This window comes from Aulonocara sp. 'chitande type north' Nkhata Bay, linkage group LG11, assembly GCF_057382095.1.
Source record: "Aulonocara sp. 'chitande type north' Nkhata Bay isolate Kocher_YH1m ecotype deep benthic linkage group LG11, A_spYH_male_GT1.1, whole genome shotgun sequence".
Classification (NCBI taxonomy): domain Eukaryota; kingdom Metazoa; phylum Chordata; class Actinopteri; order Cichliformes; family Cichlidae; genus Aulonocara; species Aulonocara sp. 'chitande type north' Nkhata Bay.
In genome coordinates this window covers 10,349,395-10,370,187 of record NC_141354.1, presented here as the reverse complement: position 1 = coordinate 10,370,187, position 20,793 = coordinate 10,349,395, and the positions used below count along the sequence as shown (strand labels likewise).

The window sequence follows — 20,793 nt, the reverse complement described above, 5'->3', positions numbered from 1 at the left end:
GTCTAGAAAAATCAATGAAGGTTATCTTTTATGTTGCAGCAACTTGTGGAAATATTGATTTTCATTTTATAGCGAATTTGGAGCATCAGTTTGTAATCACTTCCTCGCTGACTACACTGTTTTGGTCACTGTATCTCTTACACGAGGAACGGTAACAGAGCTCAGAGGAAGGAAGAAAAAAAAATAAAAATACCGAGAGAGTATTGAAACCACTGGAGTGAAAGCAGACAGTGGATAAACCGTAACACACTACACAGAGAGGAAGGCTGGGGAGGGGTGGGTGGGTTACAGGCTCTGACAGGGATGATAGTCAGTAAACTGATATTGTATCTGTATAAACACAACACATCGAACGTTTCCCTGTTAATAATATTTAGTCTTAATTACAAAAATACGTGTAGTCCAGGCATGAAAAATATCAGAAAATAACAAAAATGCTTTAGAGGAATTGGGGAAAAAGTAAGATCAGCAACTTTTCTTTCTTTTTTTTACTGCCAACAGGGGTCAGCATATTTTCCAGTTCCCCCTCAGTGTGCTGTTTTGGGCAGGAAAAAGCCTCCCTACGTCACATCCCCCCCTTTTTTCTCTTTTTTTTTATGGCTGGCATCTCTGAGAGGAGTTTGTTTCCGTACAGCCAGTCCATCTCTGAGTCCCTAGCTCGAGGGAAAATCGCAATTTTCTGCCTGTCAATCTGCGTGTTTTTTTCCCTCTTCTGGCCTCGGCCACTTAGGCCAACTGATCCAGTTGTACCAATGTTTTCATTTGCATTTGCAGAGACGCTCCTCGCTGCGGTGACGCCGCTGTGTCTTAATCCTAAATTTGTTGTGCGTGCGGTCGTTCTTGTGCGCTTCTTTGTCTTTGCGGGGGTTGCTACACGCAGGCTGCTTACAAAGCGCATATTGTCACTATAGATGCTTTATGTAAATCTACACTGAGACTGGCTGTCAGGGGCTTGTTGCTGCTCACTTTGCAAGAAAAAGGGGAACCAAAGCGAATAGTTGACAGTGACAATTAAATCAAAGCTAATGCATCGTAAGTTTCTATTACAGCGGGAACCAGAGGAACAATTGCGATTACTGCCACAAGTCTTAACAAATTGTGATGGTATTTCTAACGTAACATGGGAAGATGTGTCGTTAATATGGCCGCTTTGTCTCTGCTGGCTACATTAAGAGCAGCTGGAATATCATGAATTCCCAGAGGTGCAGGAGGATGGCAGAGAGGCCTCTCGCTGCTGAATAAGAGATGGCTCCAGTCTGGAGATCTGAGAAAGGGTTAATCTGATTTCCATTTCAGATAGTCGTCCTAGCAACAATCGGCCTGGTCTGCTCTGCTCCTTTGACAGGGGTGTGAGATTTTCAGGTTAGCCAGATAGAAGACTTTATTGTGAGGCTAATTTGAAATGTGAAATTGCGGACGACTTAAATTACAGAGGTCCTCTCTCTCTCTCTCTCTCTGTCTCTCTCTCTCATCTGCTGCCAGGACGGGATAAGGAGATGCCAGGAGAAGGAATAAGAATATCAACAGACACAATTTGCTGTCTGTGTTTGATCAGTTTTGCCGGTGTAGTTTGCCAATGTGCGAAGCTATATATATAAAGAGAGAGGGACTATTTCAAAATCTGTCTCTATTGAGTGTCTGCGTTTGCCTTCGTCATTTTGCAGACAAGATCCAAACAGATTCCTATCAGCTCTCTCTGAGATGTATTTGCCATTTGTAAATAATGCTCTCTCTCTCTAAAAAAAAAAAAAACATAAAAAATAAATAAATAGAAATCCATGTCCTCCAGCCTCTGACTAGATGAGTTCATGGAAAGAGAAATGGGCGGGTGGACGAGTAGGAGGAGGAGGAGGGGGCATGCAGACACACTGCCGGAGCACAGTGCTCATCTCTTGTGCATATCTGTGCCAATTCAGACCTTTAACATGCTCAAGTGACATTTGCATTTATCCTTGAAGGTTGCTGCCTCTTGCGGGGGAGAAATAAGTGAAAAGTGCGTGAGAGGGCTGGTATTTTGCTTTTGCATTAGGCAGATGGACAGTGTCCTGTCACCGGCCGCCTCAGATGGGGAAAAAGAAATGAAGTGTCGAGATTGCAGCCCAACCTATTTTCTCTTAGCTAAACTGTTTTCTGTAGGCTCCTAATGAAGGGGAGGCCCCGGGGTTCAAAAGAAATGGCCTTAAAATAGTGACATTCTGCCTTTGAGTAATAGGCTACTGTACCCAGCTGCCTGAGATGTTGCAACAGCCCCTCCACCACCTCCATACACACGCAACGTATGCACGACACCACCAACGCATCGCTTTACAAGAAGCAAAAGAAAAGGAGAACCAGCATAAAATAAAACAGACTAGAAAATCATGTGAGGATGAACAGCGCAGGCGAATGTGGTGACAGCGCAGCATGTGAATCTATTATAGAGGGTGTAGCTCTCTATCTCACTCTGTTTTATTTATTTATTTCTGATTCTTTCAGTGGAACGAAACCCCACGTTTGACCTCTGACCAAGAAGAAAAATGACCTTACACATTTGGAATAATTTCCCGGTATATTATAAAAACTCTGACCTCAATCGGCCTTTGAAATGGATACTGATTCTTTAAATTCTTCCCTGCTTGTTTCAGGAAATAGTGAGATCCTGGTGATAGCGAGGCACAATGCGCCCAAAGTTCACCGCCGAACACTTGCTTCCTTCTCTCTGAAAGTCACCGTCCTTTTTTTCCCCTTTCTTCCTTTCATTTTTTTTATGATTCTCAGACACGTGAGATGTTTTATTTAATCTAGTGGATCTGATTCTGGATCTCCGGGTTGAATCCTGGATGAAACAGATACAGTGCGGGCTCTTGCACCCATTTGCCATCACACCAAGCACTGCATTTGTCTGTTGGCCATCTCGCACACACACATACACTCATAAAAACTGCCCTGATTTCACATTTTCTCAGCAGTGTAGGAAAAAAAGAGAAAAAAGGGATTGTGCTGGACTTGAGTTGCACGCTGTATAGTTTCTGAAATTGCCTCTTTATGGTCATTCAGTGCAGCGGAAGAGCGTAACTCAGAGGTTATTAATGTTTCTTTAATCACCAAAATAAGCAAATGATTAGTGTTTGTTATCTGTCCTCGACCAGAAGACGAAGAGCACGGTCCCGGTGGTGTTGAGCGCCGGCCCCAGGTGGCTGCTGGATGTGACTTGGCAGGGAGCGGAAGACAACAAAAACAACTGTGTGGTGTACAGCAAAGGTAAGCAAGCCGCGCCGGCATCCTGTTATCTCTCTGCAGCGCAGCACACCACGCCACAATCCTCCATCCACTCCTCCTCTGCCTGTCTCTCTCCCTCTGTCATTCTTTTAGTTTTTCCTCCTCTCTTTCCTTCTCTTCTTCTTCTCAAAGTCACAAACAAGCACAAATAATTGCATCTACACAGCCCACGAGGACACACAGAAAGGCGCGCTCTCGCTCCATATCTGTTTTCCTCATCCAAAGAGTCGTTTATATCTCTAAAACTCTGATTGGGAACTGAGAAACATCACTTGACACACAAAGTTAATGGTCTTTAGATTTCACAAGGTAATTAATGCCCCCCCCCCTTTCCTCCCCACACTCTTTTATACTAAGTGAATCCCTATCTCGGGGTAGATAGCGAGGAAAAGCACGAGTGGAGATGTGTTTGCCACTTTGCTTCATTTGTTCTTCTCGGCTAATTCGGCGAAGCTTTAGTCGTACATCTTTTAATAAATCAGCTGCATTCATACAACTTCCCAATGAGAAGTGGATTTCTGTAAACATGTGTTGAGGAAAAGAAAAAGGAAAAGCACCGCTATCTGTCAGAAAATCCATGTTAGTTACACAAAAGTAATCCAAAGCGTGCAAACCCCCCCCCCACCAAAAACCCACGACCCACTGTCACGACGATAAACTCCTCAATCCCCTGCATTGTGTCCAGCAGGGCCTCATTAAAGGAGCCCCGCAAACTGATCTGTGGAGAGCTGGGTTTGTTGCAGATTGCACGAGAAGATGCTCGCACTGTACACAGCACTGACACTAAAGTGTGGAGCTTCACTCCTCATGAAAGCGCATGGCTTCTGCAGCTATAATTGGGTCTTGACGGGTGTTAACCAAAGAGACACGGCGAAATAAATACGTAAATAAAGATGTGTTTGGGCTTCTGAAGGGGTGGGTAGGGGGGGCCTCTATTTATCACTTTTCAAAAATGATTACCCCGTGACAATACCCCCAAAGCTGAAATGGAGCTTCTTCTCCCTCAAAGTGAATAAGTGGCAGGAGTGGGATTTGCAACCCGGATTTTCGGTCTCCCAATTCTCATCTACTAATCACTAGACTGCACTGGGGAGTTATCCTCTTAACCGGCTACTTAACTTTGTGCTCTTTATCACCAAATCATTAAAGTTTTGATAAGCTGTTAAAGAAGATTATGCACTTCTTTAAAATCTTCTAATCTTTTTGCTCACAGAGTGACTGTATGAAACAAAAAGAAGGGCAATAACAGGATTTCTCACTTCTTCTTTTTTTTTCTTCTTGAGAATTTCCTCTGCCACTCTTCATACATGTATCCTGGCGATAACATCACACACAGCATCATCGCCACCTCAGCTGGGAGCGCCTTTGTTTGTCGCTTCCAACTTGACCTTATTAAATTAAAACACAATAACATCTCCAGACGACCCCTTGTGTGAGTCGCTCTTGTGCTCTGCTTGTATAAGTTCATTACTCTAAATCCTCCACAAGCATCAGCACATGCTTGCTACTGATAATAAGCGATAATAGGGGGAATGTTGAATACAAAGAATTAATTCAATTCTCAGAGTTAAATATCTCTTGTCACCTCAGAGAATCAGTAAGTCGATTACTCGGCTCGAAACAAATTTCGTCACCTCTTGTGGAGGAACGCGATCAACGTGTTGGACTTTGAAACAAACTTTTAGCGCACTTCAAAGATTCAAACCAAAATCCAGCCTGCGCTATTCCACACTTGACTCGAACTGGTCTGCAGCAACTTTACCAAAAGCGAGTTGCATAAATTGGGTCGGGTGTCCGTTTCTCTTGCTTTTTCTCTTCCAAAGAAAGAAAAAAAATTGTTCCACATTTTTGCTCCTGGCAACCTTTTTTTTCTCCACCTGGACTTGGGAGGAAGTTGAGAAAGTGATGAAGCGTTTGATGCCGCGCGGCCGTTTGACTCTTACGTCCAGACTGTGACTCGATTTATGCTGCTCATTCTTCTTCATCGCTTTCCTTCAAATATTCCAATCTGCATGCGTGCGCACCCTCTGGAGGTGACATTGAAATGGAGTGCCGGCGTGCGGGAATGTCAAATCTTTGTCAAATTTAATATTGAATTTGGTCTTTTTTTCCTTTCTTTTTTTTTCGCCTGTCGTTTCTTTTTTGAAGCCGTGCTGGAATTGTGTTTATCGCATTGACGCTGGCGCGGACCGACTAAAGGGAAAAAAAGGCTTCTCGGAGTCCGGCAAGAACTTTCTTCCCACCTTGAAAAGCTGAGGCCCAGATTGTTTATATCTTCACCCCTGTGCTGTGTTTCCCGTCTGTTGGCTGTTTCGTTGCTCCCTGAGATGCGTTATTTATGGAAAACAGTGAATATCTCAATACACAGTATGCTTGCAGAATATGCTTTGGCTCACGTTTCAGTGGTCTCGGCTTTCTTTATGGCTGCATGCAAAGATAGTAGCAGTTCACTTTGGATGCTTGCCAGTGTGAATCTATGGGGGAGTATCTCTAAGTAAGGGATGGTGATTGGTTTGAGTGGCTGTAGCTTAGTGCTGGACGCTCTGTCCTATGATTTCTGCATTGCTTTTTTATTTTATTTTTTTCGTACAAATGCTCATCCTCTATCCCCGAAACTTGTCAGGAAGTGTGTGTGGGGGGCGTGGGGGATATGTGCAGAGCGAGGGAGGACTGGATTCAGCAAAAATGATTCCTCTGAGAGTTGTAGCCCTGCAATGTGTTATGTATAATACATGCACTGGAGTGTGTAACAAGCAGCAGGATGGCATAGTCAGGTCCCCCCACAGGGCGCCCCTGGTCATCAGCACCAAGAAACACTTACCTTATAATGTCACATATTCGACCCAGTTTTTGAGATGCTGCAACTCCTGTTGCTATAGCAAAATGATGTTTTCCCTGCCCTCTGTTTGCACGTCTGTATCACTTAATCGAGACGAGCAGAAAAGCATGAATATTTAAAAAATGCGGGGAAAAAAACAAGTGGAAGACCATGAGTAATATTTGAGTCATTTAAAATGTCTCCAATTAAGATTCGCATTCGTTTCATGAATATAAATTCTTCTTCGAATTCCCCTTCCTCAAAATGAGAGAACAGCACGAGCCCTGAAGTGGAAGCGGGAAAAAGTGCAATATCTGTTTTTCCCAGGCTGTCAGCATGGCCCTGTTTGTTTTACATTAAACTCCCAGGAAGAGCCTTAGCAGCCAGCCATTACTAAAACTCTCAATTCCTACTACTGCGCTAACTCATTATCGAGAAATCCACCTGGAACTCCCACAATGCTCTCCTCCACACTCCGACAGTTTCTTTGAACCGCCGAAGTTCTAGAAACAGGCAGCAAGTCTGCAGAGTAATTATATGTTACAGTAACGCCGGAGAATGAGGAGACGGAGCGAATGACAGACAGGAGGGAGGGAGGGGAGACAGGGGAGAATTTTCTGTACAGATAAACAACAGATTGATAAACAATGCAGCTGGAAAGTGGGAGAGATTTAACAGAGAAAACAAATTCAGACACATTGTGATTTCTTTTCATCGTCCAACGTCTCTCGGCTGAACGTGTTAGCGATGGGGTTCAGATGTCGCAAACCCGCCTGATTGTGGATTTCAGCAGCTGCTCAGAGAGCCAGCGTGACCACCGATGTGCTTATGCTGTCAAACAGCTTTCTTAATGATAAGGTGTTGTGCTGTATTTCCTCACTTTAGTCACCTCTCGGAACTTTTTGACCTCTCTGCCCTGAGGTTAAGGAAGTCATGAATACATTCAATTTTTTATTTTTATTTTTAAAGTGTAGTTTTTCCACAAATGTTACCCAAACAGGAATAAATGCTCCTCTTGTAGGGGGACTTTTTGATCACATTTAACCCTTACAGCAGCAGATAGGTGTACTTCAGTGCCCATGCGTATGGTAAATAATTCAGGCATATTTTAATCATACTATGTTCCCATTATGTGAGGCCTTTCCTCTGCTGCAGGGCATCCAAGTTCAATCAGACACAGTCACATCTGAACTTACAAATAACAATAAATCAATTTGAATAAAAACACGACATTTTTTAGGAGTGAGGTGCCACGCACGATGATTCGGTTCATCCTTGCTTTGAACCTCAATTGCGCTTATACCTGATATCTACGGTAAGCCAGGTGAAACTATACACAGTTAACGTGACCACATTACGTGGCATTATTCAGAGGTCACCAAAACTTTTGGAATGTAAGCCTCTTAAGCCAGACCACATTCAGATACAGCATGTCCAATAAGTCTCCAGAGCAACTTGGCCACATTGTTCGTGTAGAAATTGACCAGTGTAACTAGGCCGTTTTACATAAGCTCGGACGGTGCGGAATTAGCTAAATCTCTGCGTCTTTGTGTCATTTCAGATTCTCTAAGTCCTCACAATCAGATCCTTTTTTATGCCTTCATTTGCTCTTTCCACTGATCCAGAGCAGCAGACCGCTGAGGCAATATGGTGAACTTGCGTGACCTGACAGGACAGATGTAGTATCTATCAGACTCTCTCTAAAAAAAAAAGAAAAGAAAAGAAAAATGCAAAGACATTTTGAGTTTTTCCCCCCTGTGAAATGAAGGCGTCAAACTTGCAACGTTTCGCGCACTGCACCCTGGCAGCGTGCGCCATGAAACAGTGAGAGGAGAGGACTCTTACAGTTCAAAATTTAATTGTTCATTTCGACCCTCCTATTTCAAAATGACTGCAGCGAATAGAAGGTGCGAGGGTTATTATCTGTTATCTAGGAACATAGCGAAATAGTGTGACTGAATAATAACTAAACAACTGACACAATGTAAAAATTCCATTATCAGTGTATTAAAACAAAATTGTACCCTAAAGGAGTCCCCACCACAGCTCCGAGCAGCCGACTAATTATGTTTAATTAAAAGACAACAGAGATCAACAGAATCGTTTTCATTAGGAAATTATTAATGATTCCACTGCAGCAATAATTGATTGCACTGAGCCACGCGATAACTCGGTACGGTCAGGCTGGAGTGAGCCGTGTGGAGAGGAGCTGCTGGTTTTAGGCACGCGGCAGCTCCTGAGTGGCGTCTACACTGTTTTTTTTGTTTTTTTTTCCTTCTTCTTTTAGGAGAAGTTATGTAGCGGGTTTTACGAACAGGATAGGAAGAGAAGAGGAGGAGTGGAAAATCCAAATCATACACCAATCTGAGAGGACTTAACATCCCACACCTGCTTTTAGGAGGCATTCATGCACATGTCATCGCACATGACTGAAACAGGAACGCATACTCTTTATTATTTTCTCTTGTCTCATTTTTTACAAACATAGTCAGGAGACATATTGAAGAGGGCGTTTTCTCTGTGATTTTTTTCTTCTGTCTCAGTCGTAAGCATATAAAGTACACGCACGCACACACGGCCACTTCCCACCGCTGCTCCATTCAGAGCCACGTGAAAGACGTCAGCTCCAGACGCTTCCTCCGACAGCCTTTTATGTGCATTGTTCTCCCACCGAGCAGGCAGTTTTGCCCATGCTAGACAGTATAGCACAAGCACCAGACAACACACTCTGCTACAGCATGCACATTCGCTACAAACACACACACACACACACACACACACACACACACACACACACACACACACACACACACACACACACACACACAAAGGCAGACCAAACGCCATTACCGAAAATTCACATAATGGCTGCTGACACATATATGTCCATCTGCATTCAGTGCAGACTAAGCCTTGAGACAAAAACAACAATGCAAGGGGGGAAATGTAAAAGAAGTGATGGGCACTGATGAGGGACAAGATTGTTCTAGTCATATCTCGCTGTTTAATATTTTGTCACTGTAGTCGCTGCACATTTTGTGTTTGTGTATGTGTGCTTGTGATTTCTTGTTTTGTGTGTGCGTGCGCACGCGTGCGCCTGCCTGAGAGTTTAGCCAGTCGTCCTTGTATCAATGCCACGGAGGGTGTCAGGCTAATGAGCGTGGGCTGTCCTTAGAGCAGGAGGGTTTGGGTTGTGCCATTCACTCTGCATATTTAAATGCCTTGTAGAGCTTAAGTAGGCCCACTTTTCCATGTCAGGGCAGCGTTCAATCCTGCTGCGACCATTAATTATGATACCATTGTGCTCCAGTGTGGCTAATAAGAGTGATGTATTGCACCCTCGTGGCATTATAATCATCTGAGTGAAGTACCTGGACTACACCGAGCTCGCTTTAAGCACCGTGCTTTTAAAAAAAAAAAGGGAAAAAAATAGTAAGTAGAGAGAAAGCCTCTTCTTCCCTCCTCTCAGTCTCATCTGCTGGCTATATTAGCTAGTGGTGCTACATGAGAGCGCGTCACAGATTTAATTTCTGTATAATTATATAATCAATGAACAGAAATGCTTTGGTATTGATCACGTAGGAAGGATTGTGTCCCTGGGATGGAAGACACGCACACACACACACACACACACACACACACACACACACACACACACACACACACACACACACACACACACACACACACACACAATCGTTTGTGCTCCAAGTAATGCAAGTATGAGCATCAAAAGAACACATGAGTCATTATTTAGGATTTTGCCCCCCCCCCTCGTCATTCCTCTTCCTATCAGGCCAAGTACGTTCCTTGAGTTATCTGCGGTGCTTTCGCAGATGTCTTTGCACACAGAGCTAGTTAAGTGGATATTAAGGAAGCTGCTTCTTAGTATTTGCAGCATGTCTCCTCAGTATTGAACGTGTTCAATACAGATGGGGAAAAAAAGATCACATTTTATTACATTAATCACCGCAAGCTAATGTGATTATATGTACTTTATTATTTCCCTGCTTAACGTCCCTCCCTTAACGGCATAATCAATGACCGTTTTTATATTCATTGAAAAATTCTGCAGATATGAAAATAAGCCTCTGTGAGGGTTTTTCTTTTTCTTTTTTTTTTTAATCTACTGCGGGATCTTGAGTCAGTAATTAAAGAGTCTATTCTGTGTGTCTTCTAAAAGCCCTTAGCCTGCTTTTAGGCCTGGGCATGATCCAGCCCGCCGCCTCCATCTCTGCTGTGGTAAGTAGGTGTGAAAAGCATTGTCAGTGTGCTTCAGGATAAAGCCCTGCTGTTGGATGCCATTGGTCAGAGTCCCCCCCCCCACCTTAAACACACATACACACACAAGATCCAGGAGCAGGATGAGAGGTGGAGTGTGTGTGTGTGTGTGTGTGTGTGTGTGTGTGCAGGGATAATCAGAGACAAAAGCTGAGAGCTTGAGTGAGGGGCCTTTCTGCTCCTCCACACAGTTTCTTCTCTTTTTTTTGGAGATGGGCAGAGAGGGTTGTTTCATCAGACTTAAGGGGGGTCACATTGTATGTGTGTGAGAGAGAGAGAGAGAGAGAAAGTGAGATGGAGGGACAGAGATAGAGGAATCACTTGGGTGGAAGGGTGTTCAGATCGTCAGTCAGCGTGATGGAAAGCCACCTGGTTAAAGTCTGTGTGAGGGTTGACACAGGACCGCAGCGAGTGGAACTAAACAAGTGAAAATGAGTCAGGGTGAAACTCTGAAGTGCCAAGGGAACGAGGAGACGATCATGCTATGAACAAAAAAAGCACACAGAGAAGGAAAGAGGGACATGACGGGGAAAGAAAAGTTGTTATTGAGAAAGAAAAGGAAGTGTGCAACGCTGACTGTGTTACAGTGATACAGTCGGCGTATAAAACAGTGTTAGAAATAACAATTCAGTCAAGCCATAAGGCCCGGTGCTGCAGGAGCCATTTTTCCTTTGATAATGTATACTCCCCTGCAAATCAATTTTTAGCCTGGGCAAAACATAATCAGATTTCCTCTGAAGAAATAGCATGAGACATTACAAAATTGTTTTGTGGGGTCGCCACTGTGTTCATGCAGGAGAGCTCGGTGATAACCTTTGTACATACCTTTGCAGCTAATCCATTTTATTGATTGCACATCCACCTGGCTGAGAAAAAAAACAAAACATGGTCCCATAGTCTTTAGAGCAGCGTATCAGTGGGATATCACAGTATTTTTTTTCTTGTTGCAGAGGAATACAACTGCAAGGCTCCTGCAGTATTAGCCCCCTATCTGTGGGTTATTTTATCATGCGATCAAGTGTCTGAGCTAAAAGTTTAATGCAATGGGTGAGGACATTGACATCAACAGTCTATCAATGCCATACTTGATCATATTGTCAGCGTTTTATCTTTATTTGGCAATCAAAGTTGTGTTTGGTCATCGAGTACAGTTCACATGGAGAGTTTCTGCGGTCAGAAAAGAATTGAGATTGTCTTTACCAACAGAGACTGAACTCCTGTGGCACAAATCGTTCCCTTTCCAAACCTTAATCGTGCAGTTTTAGCTGTCAGACTTTAACCAGATAACAAGTTTCTCTTGCTCTGTAACATGTCCAGTGCGTACATGCTGAAAAAAAATCCCCTTTCTAGTAGCGTTAGTGCAAATTTAGAGATATTGAGCTGATATTAAATCTTTCTTCAGTATTTTTTCTCTTTAGTAAAAGTGGACGCCAGTGAAGTTACAGTCTCTGGTTAAGGATAGTCAGGGTTAGGTGAGGGTAGGGTTAAGGTTACCTCAAAAGGCAAATATTAATTGAATGCTAGCGATGGGCATAAACTCTGCTCTTCTTCATGAAACCACCCACACATGACACTATGATTTGCCACTCACTTTGTATAGGCCGTAATCCAGAATCGTCCAAGATGAAAATAATTCCCAGCTTCTGATATGGCGCTAGGTCCTTCAAAACTGATTTAGCATTGTTCTCTATTTCTTTTTTCTTACAATTATAGTTCCAATTTTTTACATTTTTAAGGCTGTTGTACTTGTTGTTTCTTCAGCGTGACAGCGATACTGGCCACTTATGAGCAAATCCCTACCTCCTCCAGGCTGCTTTAGTACCTGAGCTCTACTGACCTCTGCCTGTCGGCGCCGTGTGACAGAGATGGGTGCCCCTGTTCGCCGTGTATGTGTGTAAAAGCGAGAAAGAGTGGACAGAGAGGCGAGCGGGCAGACAGCCGTGCTGTAGGTACAGTAGTGTAGAGGACTAGACATCAGTGTCGTCCAGGTCAGACAGGGCCATCCATTCTCTAAGCCCCAGGGAAGAGAGAGAGGGAGAAAGAAGAAATGGAGAGAGAGTGGAAGAAAGAGGCGTGTGTGAGTGTGTGTGTGCGCGTGTGAGGAAAAAGAGAGATTGTTGGGGGGGGGGTGCTGATGCACTGTTTCTCTTAACTCTGTCAAAGCCACTCCATTGTGCTCCCCCATGCAGTGAGTGGAAACCAATCTGTCATCGCTCCACTAGCCAGCATACTAGAAGAGGGCTAGACTGCTGGAAACACAAGTCTATTCAATGTGAAATGTAACTGGAATCTGAGCCCTTGGATAGCTGGATTGAGGAGGAAAAAAATGAGCGATGTAAGATTTTTTTTTTTTTTTTTGAACCCCCGCTCTCCCACACACTGTGAAATGGAAGACGTGAGTACAGTATTTGGGTCTGTGCGAGATAGGTTTCAGTCTCGTATCTCTCCCTTTTTCACGGAGGGGTGATTGACATGTTTTGTTGATGGAACTCTATCCAAACCATGTGCGGTTTGCATAGGCATGAAGGGCTCAGTTAAAACTCTCCTCGTGCAATATCACCCCGCAGAGCTGGCCTCCTTTGTTTAAAGATTTGATTTTTCTTTTTTTAACTTTTTGTTTCTGGCATTGACAATGTTTAGACAGTCACAGTCACAGAGGGGGTGACTGAGCAGTATGAGAGAAAGTCTTCAAGTGGAGCTGTGAAGATGACTTCCTCGCACCTGTCACCTACAGAAACTCACCATCAACACGACCACCTCTCTCCCGATGCCCTGAGCCCGCTAAGCCTGCATACTGTTGAATAGCGGCCGCTAATGCTGTGTTCCAATGCCATTTGGAGTCACTGCTTCCCTTCTCCTTGCAGGAATCCCCCTTGCGCCATTTTCCCTGTAATCTCCCCACTCCTCTCTGTTATGGGGTGGCTCGCCCGCTGCTCCCGCCACTATTTCGCAGCCCCTCTTCTTCATACAGCCAGCACCTCCACCATTTTAATCCCTTTGACCCAAACCTTGTGTGTTTCCCTGTATCAACAGCTCCTGGAGATTACATCCTGCCTGCCTTCTCACCACTGTGTGCTTCAGTCACCGGGGCTGTAGCTGGCTAGTGCATGCTAGGGTCTTAGTCAGACACTGGTGGGTGTGATAGCCACTGTGGCTAGTTAGCTTGGTCAGGGTCGTAGCCAGAGCACAAGCAACAGAGGCTTAGAGAATTAGCGGGTAGCTTCTGGCTTCAGAAGAAAGTTTGTTTCAGATCTTGAGCAGTTTGAGTAAATGAATGAGAACATTGTTTTGTTAATTCTTTTAGTTACTTCTCCAGAGTGTCCTCGAGCAAGGCGAAATATAACTTCTTCAGCTGCTTGGAATAAATTGGAAGTGACCTGCAGCAACCCCATCACCAGACATGAATAGTGATAATGTGTGATTCTCCCACACCACAGAACACATGCAGAGACATCTGGATTTACTTATTTTATTTATTTATTTTCACAGTAATTAAGTGTTAATGATTGCATTACATTTGATATGAAAAAATGTTAATCTATTTTTTGCTTTTTAACAAGCACAAGAAACTTACTGATGACAAACCCTTAACGAGGAGGAAAGAGGGTGTTTTTTTTAATCAGTCTGAAATGCAGTGGTACTCAAACTTTTTTGGGGGGGCCTCCCCCGCTTCAAAAGCAGATATTACCAATAAAAAAGGATACTAGTTGAATTTTTGTGAAATAGAGCCAAGCATTAGCAAACTATTTGTTTATTCCTCACTAAAAAATGTCATATTGATTCAACATAGTTCCAACCAGATTGGTGGCATACTTGAGACCCCGTCAGTGTTTGAGAACAACTGCAATAAACAGGGTTGTTCACAAGATTTCTGCTTTCGTGTTGACTTGCGGGTTTATCATATAAAAATGCAAACCTAAAAAAGATGACAACCACCACATACATAATGGAAGGCGTTGTTAATAATTATTGTCCAAAGGATGACGCCGATCTCACATTTGAAGATTTATAGGTAAAGAAATGTCTTAACGTTTCGTTCGTTTGCCAACACCTGCCAGGGAATAATTCAAATAAAACCAACATCATGTGGCTTTAAATAGTTGTTGGAACAAACATGCACAAATGCATGTTACGGCAGAATGTGCCCTCTTCTAATTTAGGGCAAAATTTAACAGGGAAATGAGGGTTCAGGAGGTTAAAGGAGTTATATCTCAACACAGCCTGTTGAGATCCTGCCCCCGATTCTTCTGCGTAGCTCGTCAGAAAAGTGAAGCAGCTGTCAGGAGAGTTGGAGCCAGTTCTGTCGTTACAGTACGTGACGAGCAGCCAGTGCCCACCGTGGGCCCCTCCTCTTTCATGTAGTGTTTCTGGTAATGGGTTGGGGCTTTATTGATGTGAACTTATGTGATCATTGCACAAAGAGCTACCATTCCTGTCTCTCTCTCCCTCCTGCTCAGTTTTCCTGTGGGTCGCATTAAATCAAGCCTCCGACCTAGACTCCAGTTAAATTAAACCCTATCAGCATGTTGCCCTCTCATATCGGAGAACAGGCCTTTATATAGACGGCCTGTAAATGGTGATTAGTGAGTGTTTTGATTAAAATTCAACCACACGTGTGATACTCTGGTGGAGCCGGTCGCCTCCTTCTCTCCCTCCCACCTTCTTTGCGTGTGCGTAAACATACGTTAAAACCCGTACGCGTGCACAAAAATCCGCTTCACCCGCCTCCCTCCCCGTCTCTGCCAGGCCCTTTCTCATGGCTCAGCAGAGTGCAAGGCTGATTTAAGGGCCCTTACAAATGGGAAGGTTGCAAGTGAAGACAAAAAACAGAGACGAATCACATCACAGCAGCCTCAAGGTTTCTACTAAAGCTATTCAACTGGAGGGGGAGCGGGCAGAACAGTGAAAAATATACACACACTCCATCCTGTCAGAACGCTTTTGGCTTATCTTGAGTGACTGTCAAGGCTGGGAATATCAGGGAATGGACAGAAATATATAAAATTAATAAGCCGCTGGATGTTGTCGGGAGTTATGATGCTTCATAAATCCTAGTTTGATCATGGCGGACAAGGCTTAAACCCACAGCTTCCTAATGCGCACAGCAGTGTTTTGGGACTGGATTTTATTCTGTTTCTGAGATAGAAGCCCTTAGCTGGCAAAAGTAAGATTTATCATCTCCCAATCCCCCCTTTTCTTTCATGAGTGACAAATATTAAAAAGAAGGCCTGAGGGAAGTTGGCAGCCATTACCACCTTTAATAGAAGGGCACAGGCGTAGCAAGGTGAAACTGGGGCCAAAGGCAGAGAAATGCTATTCAAAGAAAAGCGAGAGGAGCAGGAGAAGAGGGAGAAATTGCTACTAACTTATCAGTTGTACTTCCTTTGTCGGGTCAGAGGTTTTGGAGCTTTTGTTTGTTTGTTTGTTTCTTATACTGAGAGGATGGATGCTATCTCTCCCGCCATCCAAGCGGGTCCGCTCTGTCGAACGCTGCAGGTAATATTTCATGTCACGAATTAAGCAAGCCTGCCCACCGACTCCTTTCTACAGTTACATGGCTGCCGCATCCATCATCGTCCCCTCTTCCTTTAGTGTTAGCTTCTGTGCTGGATTTACTCAAGTACTGTACTAACATACAGATTTAAGGTACTCGCACTTATATTCCAATCCAATATTTCTGTTTCATTGTACCTGACATGTCTACCTGACTACATATAAAAAATGTGTTCAAGCATATTGTTCAAATGAAACAATTCAGTTAGTGGCTTAGCCAGTAATCATTCAAGCAATGGTTTTGATTTGTTGTCGATACGCCAAACATTTGAAAATATTACATTTTTGGAAGTTTTGCTACATTTTTTACTTTAGAATGGAATCCAAATTGATATGTTCTTGAAATGCCTAAAACATCTAACAATGTGTGTTTCTGCTTGGGTTGTGAAACTTTGGAAGGCAGCTACCATAACTGGTCTCCCACCAGAGGAACCAGGTTTCAATTAAAAACAAGTCTCCAAGTGTTTTTGGTTGGATTGCAGGGTTGTCAAGTATTGCTGTTAAGTATTATCTAAGCTGGCTTCTCCCCAACGCTGTTAAATACCCGGGAGTTTATTTCAAATTCTACCTTGTTGTACAGCACCAGCAAAAATCAAGCTTCACAGGCGCTGAACTGACGATGAAGTTCAAGTATTGTTATGTATTTTTTGCACGGGCTGAGTTTGAAAAGATCCACGGTTTGATTCCAGGAGGAGATACAAAATCCTTTTGAGGTTGTGTCAGGAAGGGCATCTGCCAAATCAAAACATGTGGAGCTACCTGCTGTCCCGTGGTGACCCCTTGCGAATAAGGAAGCAACCCAAAGTAGCTTTTGCAGTGCAGCAGTGGTACTTTTAGTCAGATAAAAGATCTGAATACTACTTTGACCACTGGTTGGCTGGTTTTTGTCTGATCAACCTTCCTCTCTAGGGGGCTTCAGCTGTGTAAATACAGGAGCGGAGGGAGAGACTAATTAGACCGGCATGTCTAATCTCTGGGGCTTTACCTGTCAATAAACATGTTGTCAGTGAAGATGAAGCCTCTTTAAATGAAAGGCTTGGCAGTTTTGATATGTAAAACACATGTCACATCGTCTCAGTCGCTAACATCACGAAGAGACGAGTTGTCAACAGAAGTAAAATGACAACAAAAACATCTTTGCTGGACCAAGTCGGAATAATGACACTTTAAATTAAGATGTGTTGTTCTTCGCCCCCCTCTCTTGTTCTATTTGGGAGAGGTCATGCTTTTTGAACACAAGTAAATTTATTCCACTTATTTCTTGTAACTGCACGAAAAAGTAATGAGGTGCTGGAGATAAATATATGAAGACAATAAGGCATGCAGTCCTTTTCCTGTAGCTGCTTTTTGAGTCAATTAGCACTTTTCAGAGGCTCTGAAGAATATCACTGCCTTATGTAGCTTCTCAATATGCAGCATCTGACTTTTATCCAATTACATTATGTGAGGTCTGTGGGCACGCCGGGCACAGTGCACATAATGGAGGATGCCATCTTTGGTGTGATATTCTCTAACACTTTTCCACCGCATATGCCTATGGCTCTCACCGTGAATTATTCAAAGGCTTCACAGAAGAGAGTGAGCAACTCGGCTCCATAGTAAACAGATTTTCTGCTCGCCATCCTCACAAATCTGAAGTGTAGGACATTGTAAGTACCAAATAATTACACGGTGGCCCCTTTTCCCTTCCTGTCTGAGTTAACCTGGCCTCAGAAATGCATTTTGGACTGAATAATATTTTGTCACTGGTGTAGCTTGGAGTTAATTGAAGTTTTGTCGCTCGAGACCTGCGAGTGCAGATTCACAAAACTGATGCATGAAAATGCAAGATCTGTGGACGTCCCCACTCGTGTAATTCCATGGAAAACACTTCTTTATTTCAGTATTTCTTATCCCATTTTTCATCTCATCAGACACGTTTGGTTGAGGAGAAGGCAGCAAAATGTTACCAGGATATTTGTCCACCCTGCTCTGTCCCTGTTGATTTATTAAACCATAATAGATAACGGCTCCAGAGTTTGACTCTGGCTATGTATAATCACTTTAGTTCCTTGCCGGCTATTGTGCTCTGAAATAGAAAATATGAATATTACATGGGTTTAAATCCCTACAAAACTTCCTTTTTTTTTCCAGAACAAGAAAATTGACATATCCATTGCATTACTGCAGCGCCCATCTTTGGCTAATGGAGATTTCACATTATAGTGCTCACATTATAGCACCATGAAATATGCTAAGCATTTAGGAGAAATGAACTTTTTAAATAGTTCATCACTGGGAATAAAAAAAAAAGGGGGTGGGTTCTATGAGATCCCCCCCCAACCCCCAACCCCTCTCTTTTCTCTGCTTTGGGGATTTGCCCTGACCTTGAACTGCTCGTATCGTCCAGTGCAGATCTGTGGCGGTGACACATGTCATGTGTTGGAGAGGATTGAGGAGGAAGCGGAGGAGACAAGGGAGCGTGATCTTGGTCTGTAGCCCAGTCGAAGTCAGAGTCCGCCTTTGTGTCAAAGGATGGGCATGTTTGGCCCAAAACACAGACTGCACCTCATCCACTAATCTCAGCACGAAAACACCTTTTGGGTTGCTGACGAGTGGGGGAGGGGTGAAGATGAGCACTCGCGCATGTTGCGACGTTGAAGAACAGCGCGATGGGTTCAAAGCCGCCCTTAAATTCTTGGGCTGCAGGGAGGGACGTCTACATGGGGGAAGAACAAGAGAACGAGTGAAGTGGAATCTGTCTCCAGATTCCCCTCTTGTAAAGCCGACCTGGCTGAAGCAAAGCCAAGCTCCTTCTCGTTCTGCCTTGTAGGAAACCACGCCGCTCCCATGCTACACTCAGTAGGAGGACACAAACTGCAAAATAATAGATGCTATTCATAAAGGAACACCGTCTCAGGTATCCGCCTCCCCCTGTGTTTCAATCTCTGGTTTGCAGTCATGTAGTTGAAAGTGCATATAATCACACGTGAGTGAAGTTAACTCCCATATCGACCTGCGATGTTTCTTTCTGTCAGCGCGACGCTCGGCTGAACACTCCCTTTCCACCCAGGCAGATCGCACGAAGGTGGCGGAATAATTTGTTATTGAATTGCAGCGTCTCTGAAATCCAGATCAAAAATCTACACCAAAGATTAACATCTGTATTTAGGAAAGATGGCTACCGTCACATGGCTGACAACCGTCATTACACCCTGCTTACTTGTGAGCGCGGCTACCTTTAATCATCAAAAGGCTGCAGTTTGCCTTTTGTCGGGAGTTAAATTGACAGACTCAGACCTCGTTTGTATGCAGCGTCTCAAGCAGAGGCTGCGACTTTCAGGGTGTCTGCAAATAAATAAATCATAAAGTTTGTTTTTCACTCAAGTCAAAAGAGACCTTCTCTTTGTCTTTGTGCTTTTGGCGCCTTTTCCACCGACATGAGGCTAAAACCCCGAAGACTAGAGCGTTTAGGAAAGCTCCTAAATAGCGGCTCTGAAGCTAGGTTTGAGCTTTGTCATCACGCTTGAAGAATTTCCTTTTAATGTACTGTAATGTGAAATTCAGTGGGGACAAGTTTAATTGAGTTTTACACAAACCAGTTGGGAGTAGCGCTGGAAGGTAGGTGATGTTGAGGTTTTTAATCTCTGGCTCCGGAGAGGCTTGTTGACGGAGTGGTTCTTTCTCTTTGTGGAGAAAAAAAGAGGAAGCCTAAGAAATGATACATCCATGGATAAAACCAATTGGCAACCCTCAAAGGGACGGGGGGTGATAAGGCAAATCCAGCACTTGTAGAGAAATAAAAGAATCCAACTGTTCATTAAAACGGGAAACAAAACAGGCGATTGAGAAGGAAGGCAGACTGCTCAGTGGAGGAGTGAGTGAAACAGACAAACAGTGCCAGAGATATCAGAGGAAAGGATTGGAAAATAATCAAGGATTTGTGAAGAGAATTAATAAGAAAGATAGGCACAAATAAGCATTTTTCTGACTCTCTGCAAAATTAGGAGGGATGGACTACAATTATCAAACAGGGGAAATGGCATAAGCTACATAGACACCTAATTATAAAGGATAACCTAGATATGAAGGTTGCTGTCTTTTTATTTTACACACTTTGACTGTGAGGCAGTAGGGTCCTTTGTGTTCAGTAAACCAGATATTCGCTGGATAGAAAATATTGAGACACTATTCAGTATAGAAGTATTCTCTTATTCTATGCCAACAGTCTCCATCCTGTAACTAGTATATAATCCACTGAGAAAAGGGGGGATTTTAACCTCGCATAAAAAGCTTTTTCTACCACTGGAACTGTATTTAAACACAGATGCTTTGGAGCTGAAAGATAAAGCCAACAAGCAATCAAATAAGAAGAATAAATATTGTTACTGTTGCTATTCTTATTTTTTATTTTTGCACACGATTCAGGAAGTGTTACAACACTGGCGTGTGCAGTCAGTGGGTCTAAAAGTCACTGAGGGACCTTTTATGAGAATTTTTTATTGTACAAATTAAATCAGCCAAAACTTTATAGTGGTCTGGCCTCTCGACTGAAAACCGCAGAATGAAACCATTACTGACACAGAATTTAATATTCAACATCTTTTGAAATATCTCTGGCTGCTTGAGACTCCTTTAGACACAGGTCTCTTTTCAAACAATGTGCCAGGTATTTCTTTGAAAAGCAGGCGGACATCTGTGTGATGTTGCCGCTGGACTGTTTATTTCTAACAGTAATTCACCTCCTTGAAGTTAGTCGACTCTATCACCTGACCCAGCTCTCTGTAATGAGGTTTGGAGTCAGGGACTTAAGGTGATACACACAAAAGGCTAATGAAAGCCTGAAGAGGAGAGGTTGAAGGAAAGGCGAGGCGGGAGGTGAGCAGGGGTGAAGGAAATTGGCA

The 20,793-nt window shown here is 43.4% G+C and overlaps 1 protein-coding gene across 3 annotated transcripts in view; it reads left to right on the top strand.

Annotated features, from left to right (window-relative positions):
- zfpm2a (zinc finger protein, FOG family member 2a) overlaps positions 1 to 20,793 on the top strand; it is a 121,511-nt gene that overhangs the window by 72,288 nt on the left and 28,430 nt on the right. For 2 of the 3 annotated variants that reach the window (XM_086310506.1, XM_086310505.1), the window contains one exon: positions 3,129 to 3,240. In XM_086310506.1, coding sequence (XP_086166632.1) covers positions 3,129 to 3,240 — 112 coding nt within the window. The remainder of the gene's footprint in view (positions 1 to 3,128; positions 3,241 to 20,793) is intronic. The other variant, XM_086310507.1, reaches the window with a different exon arrangement.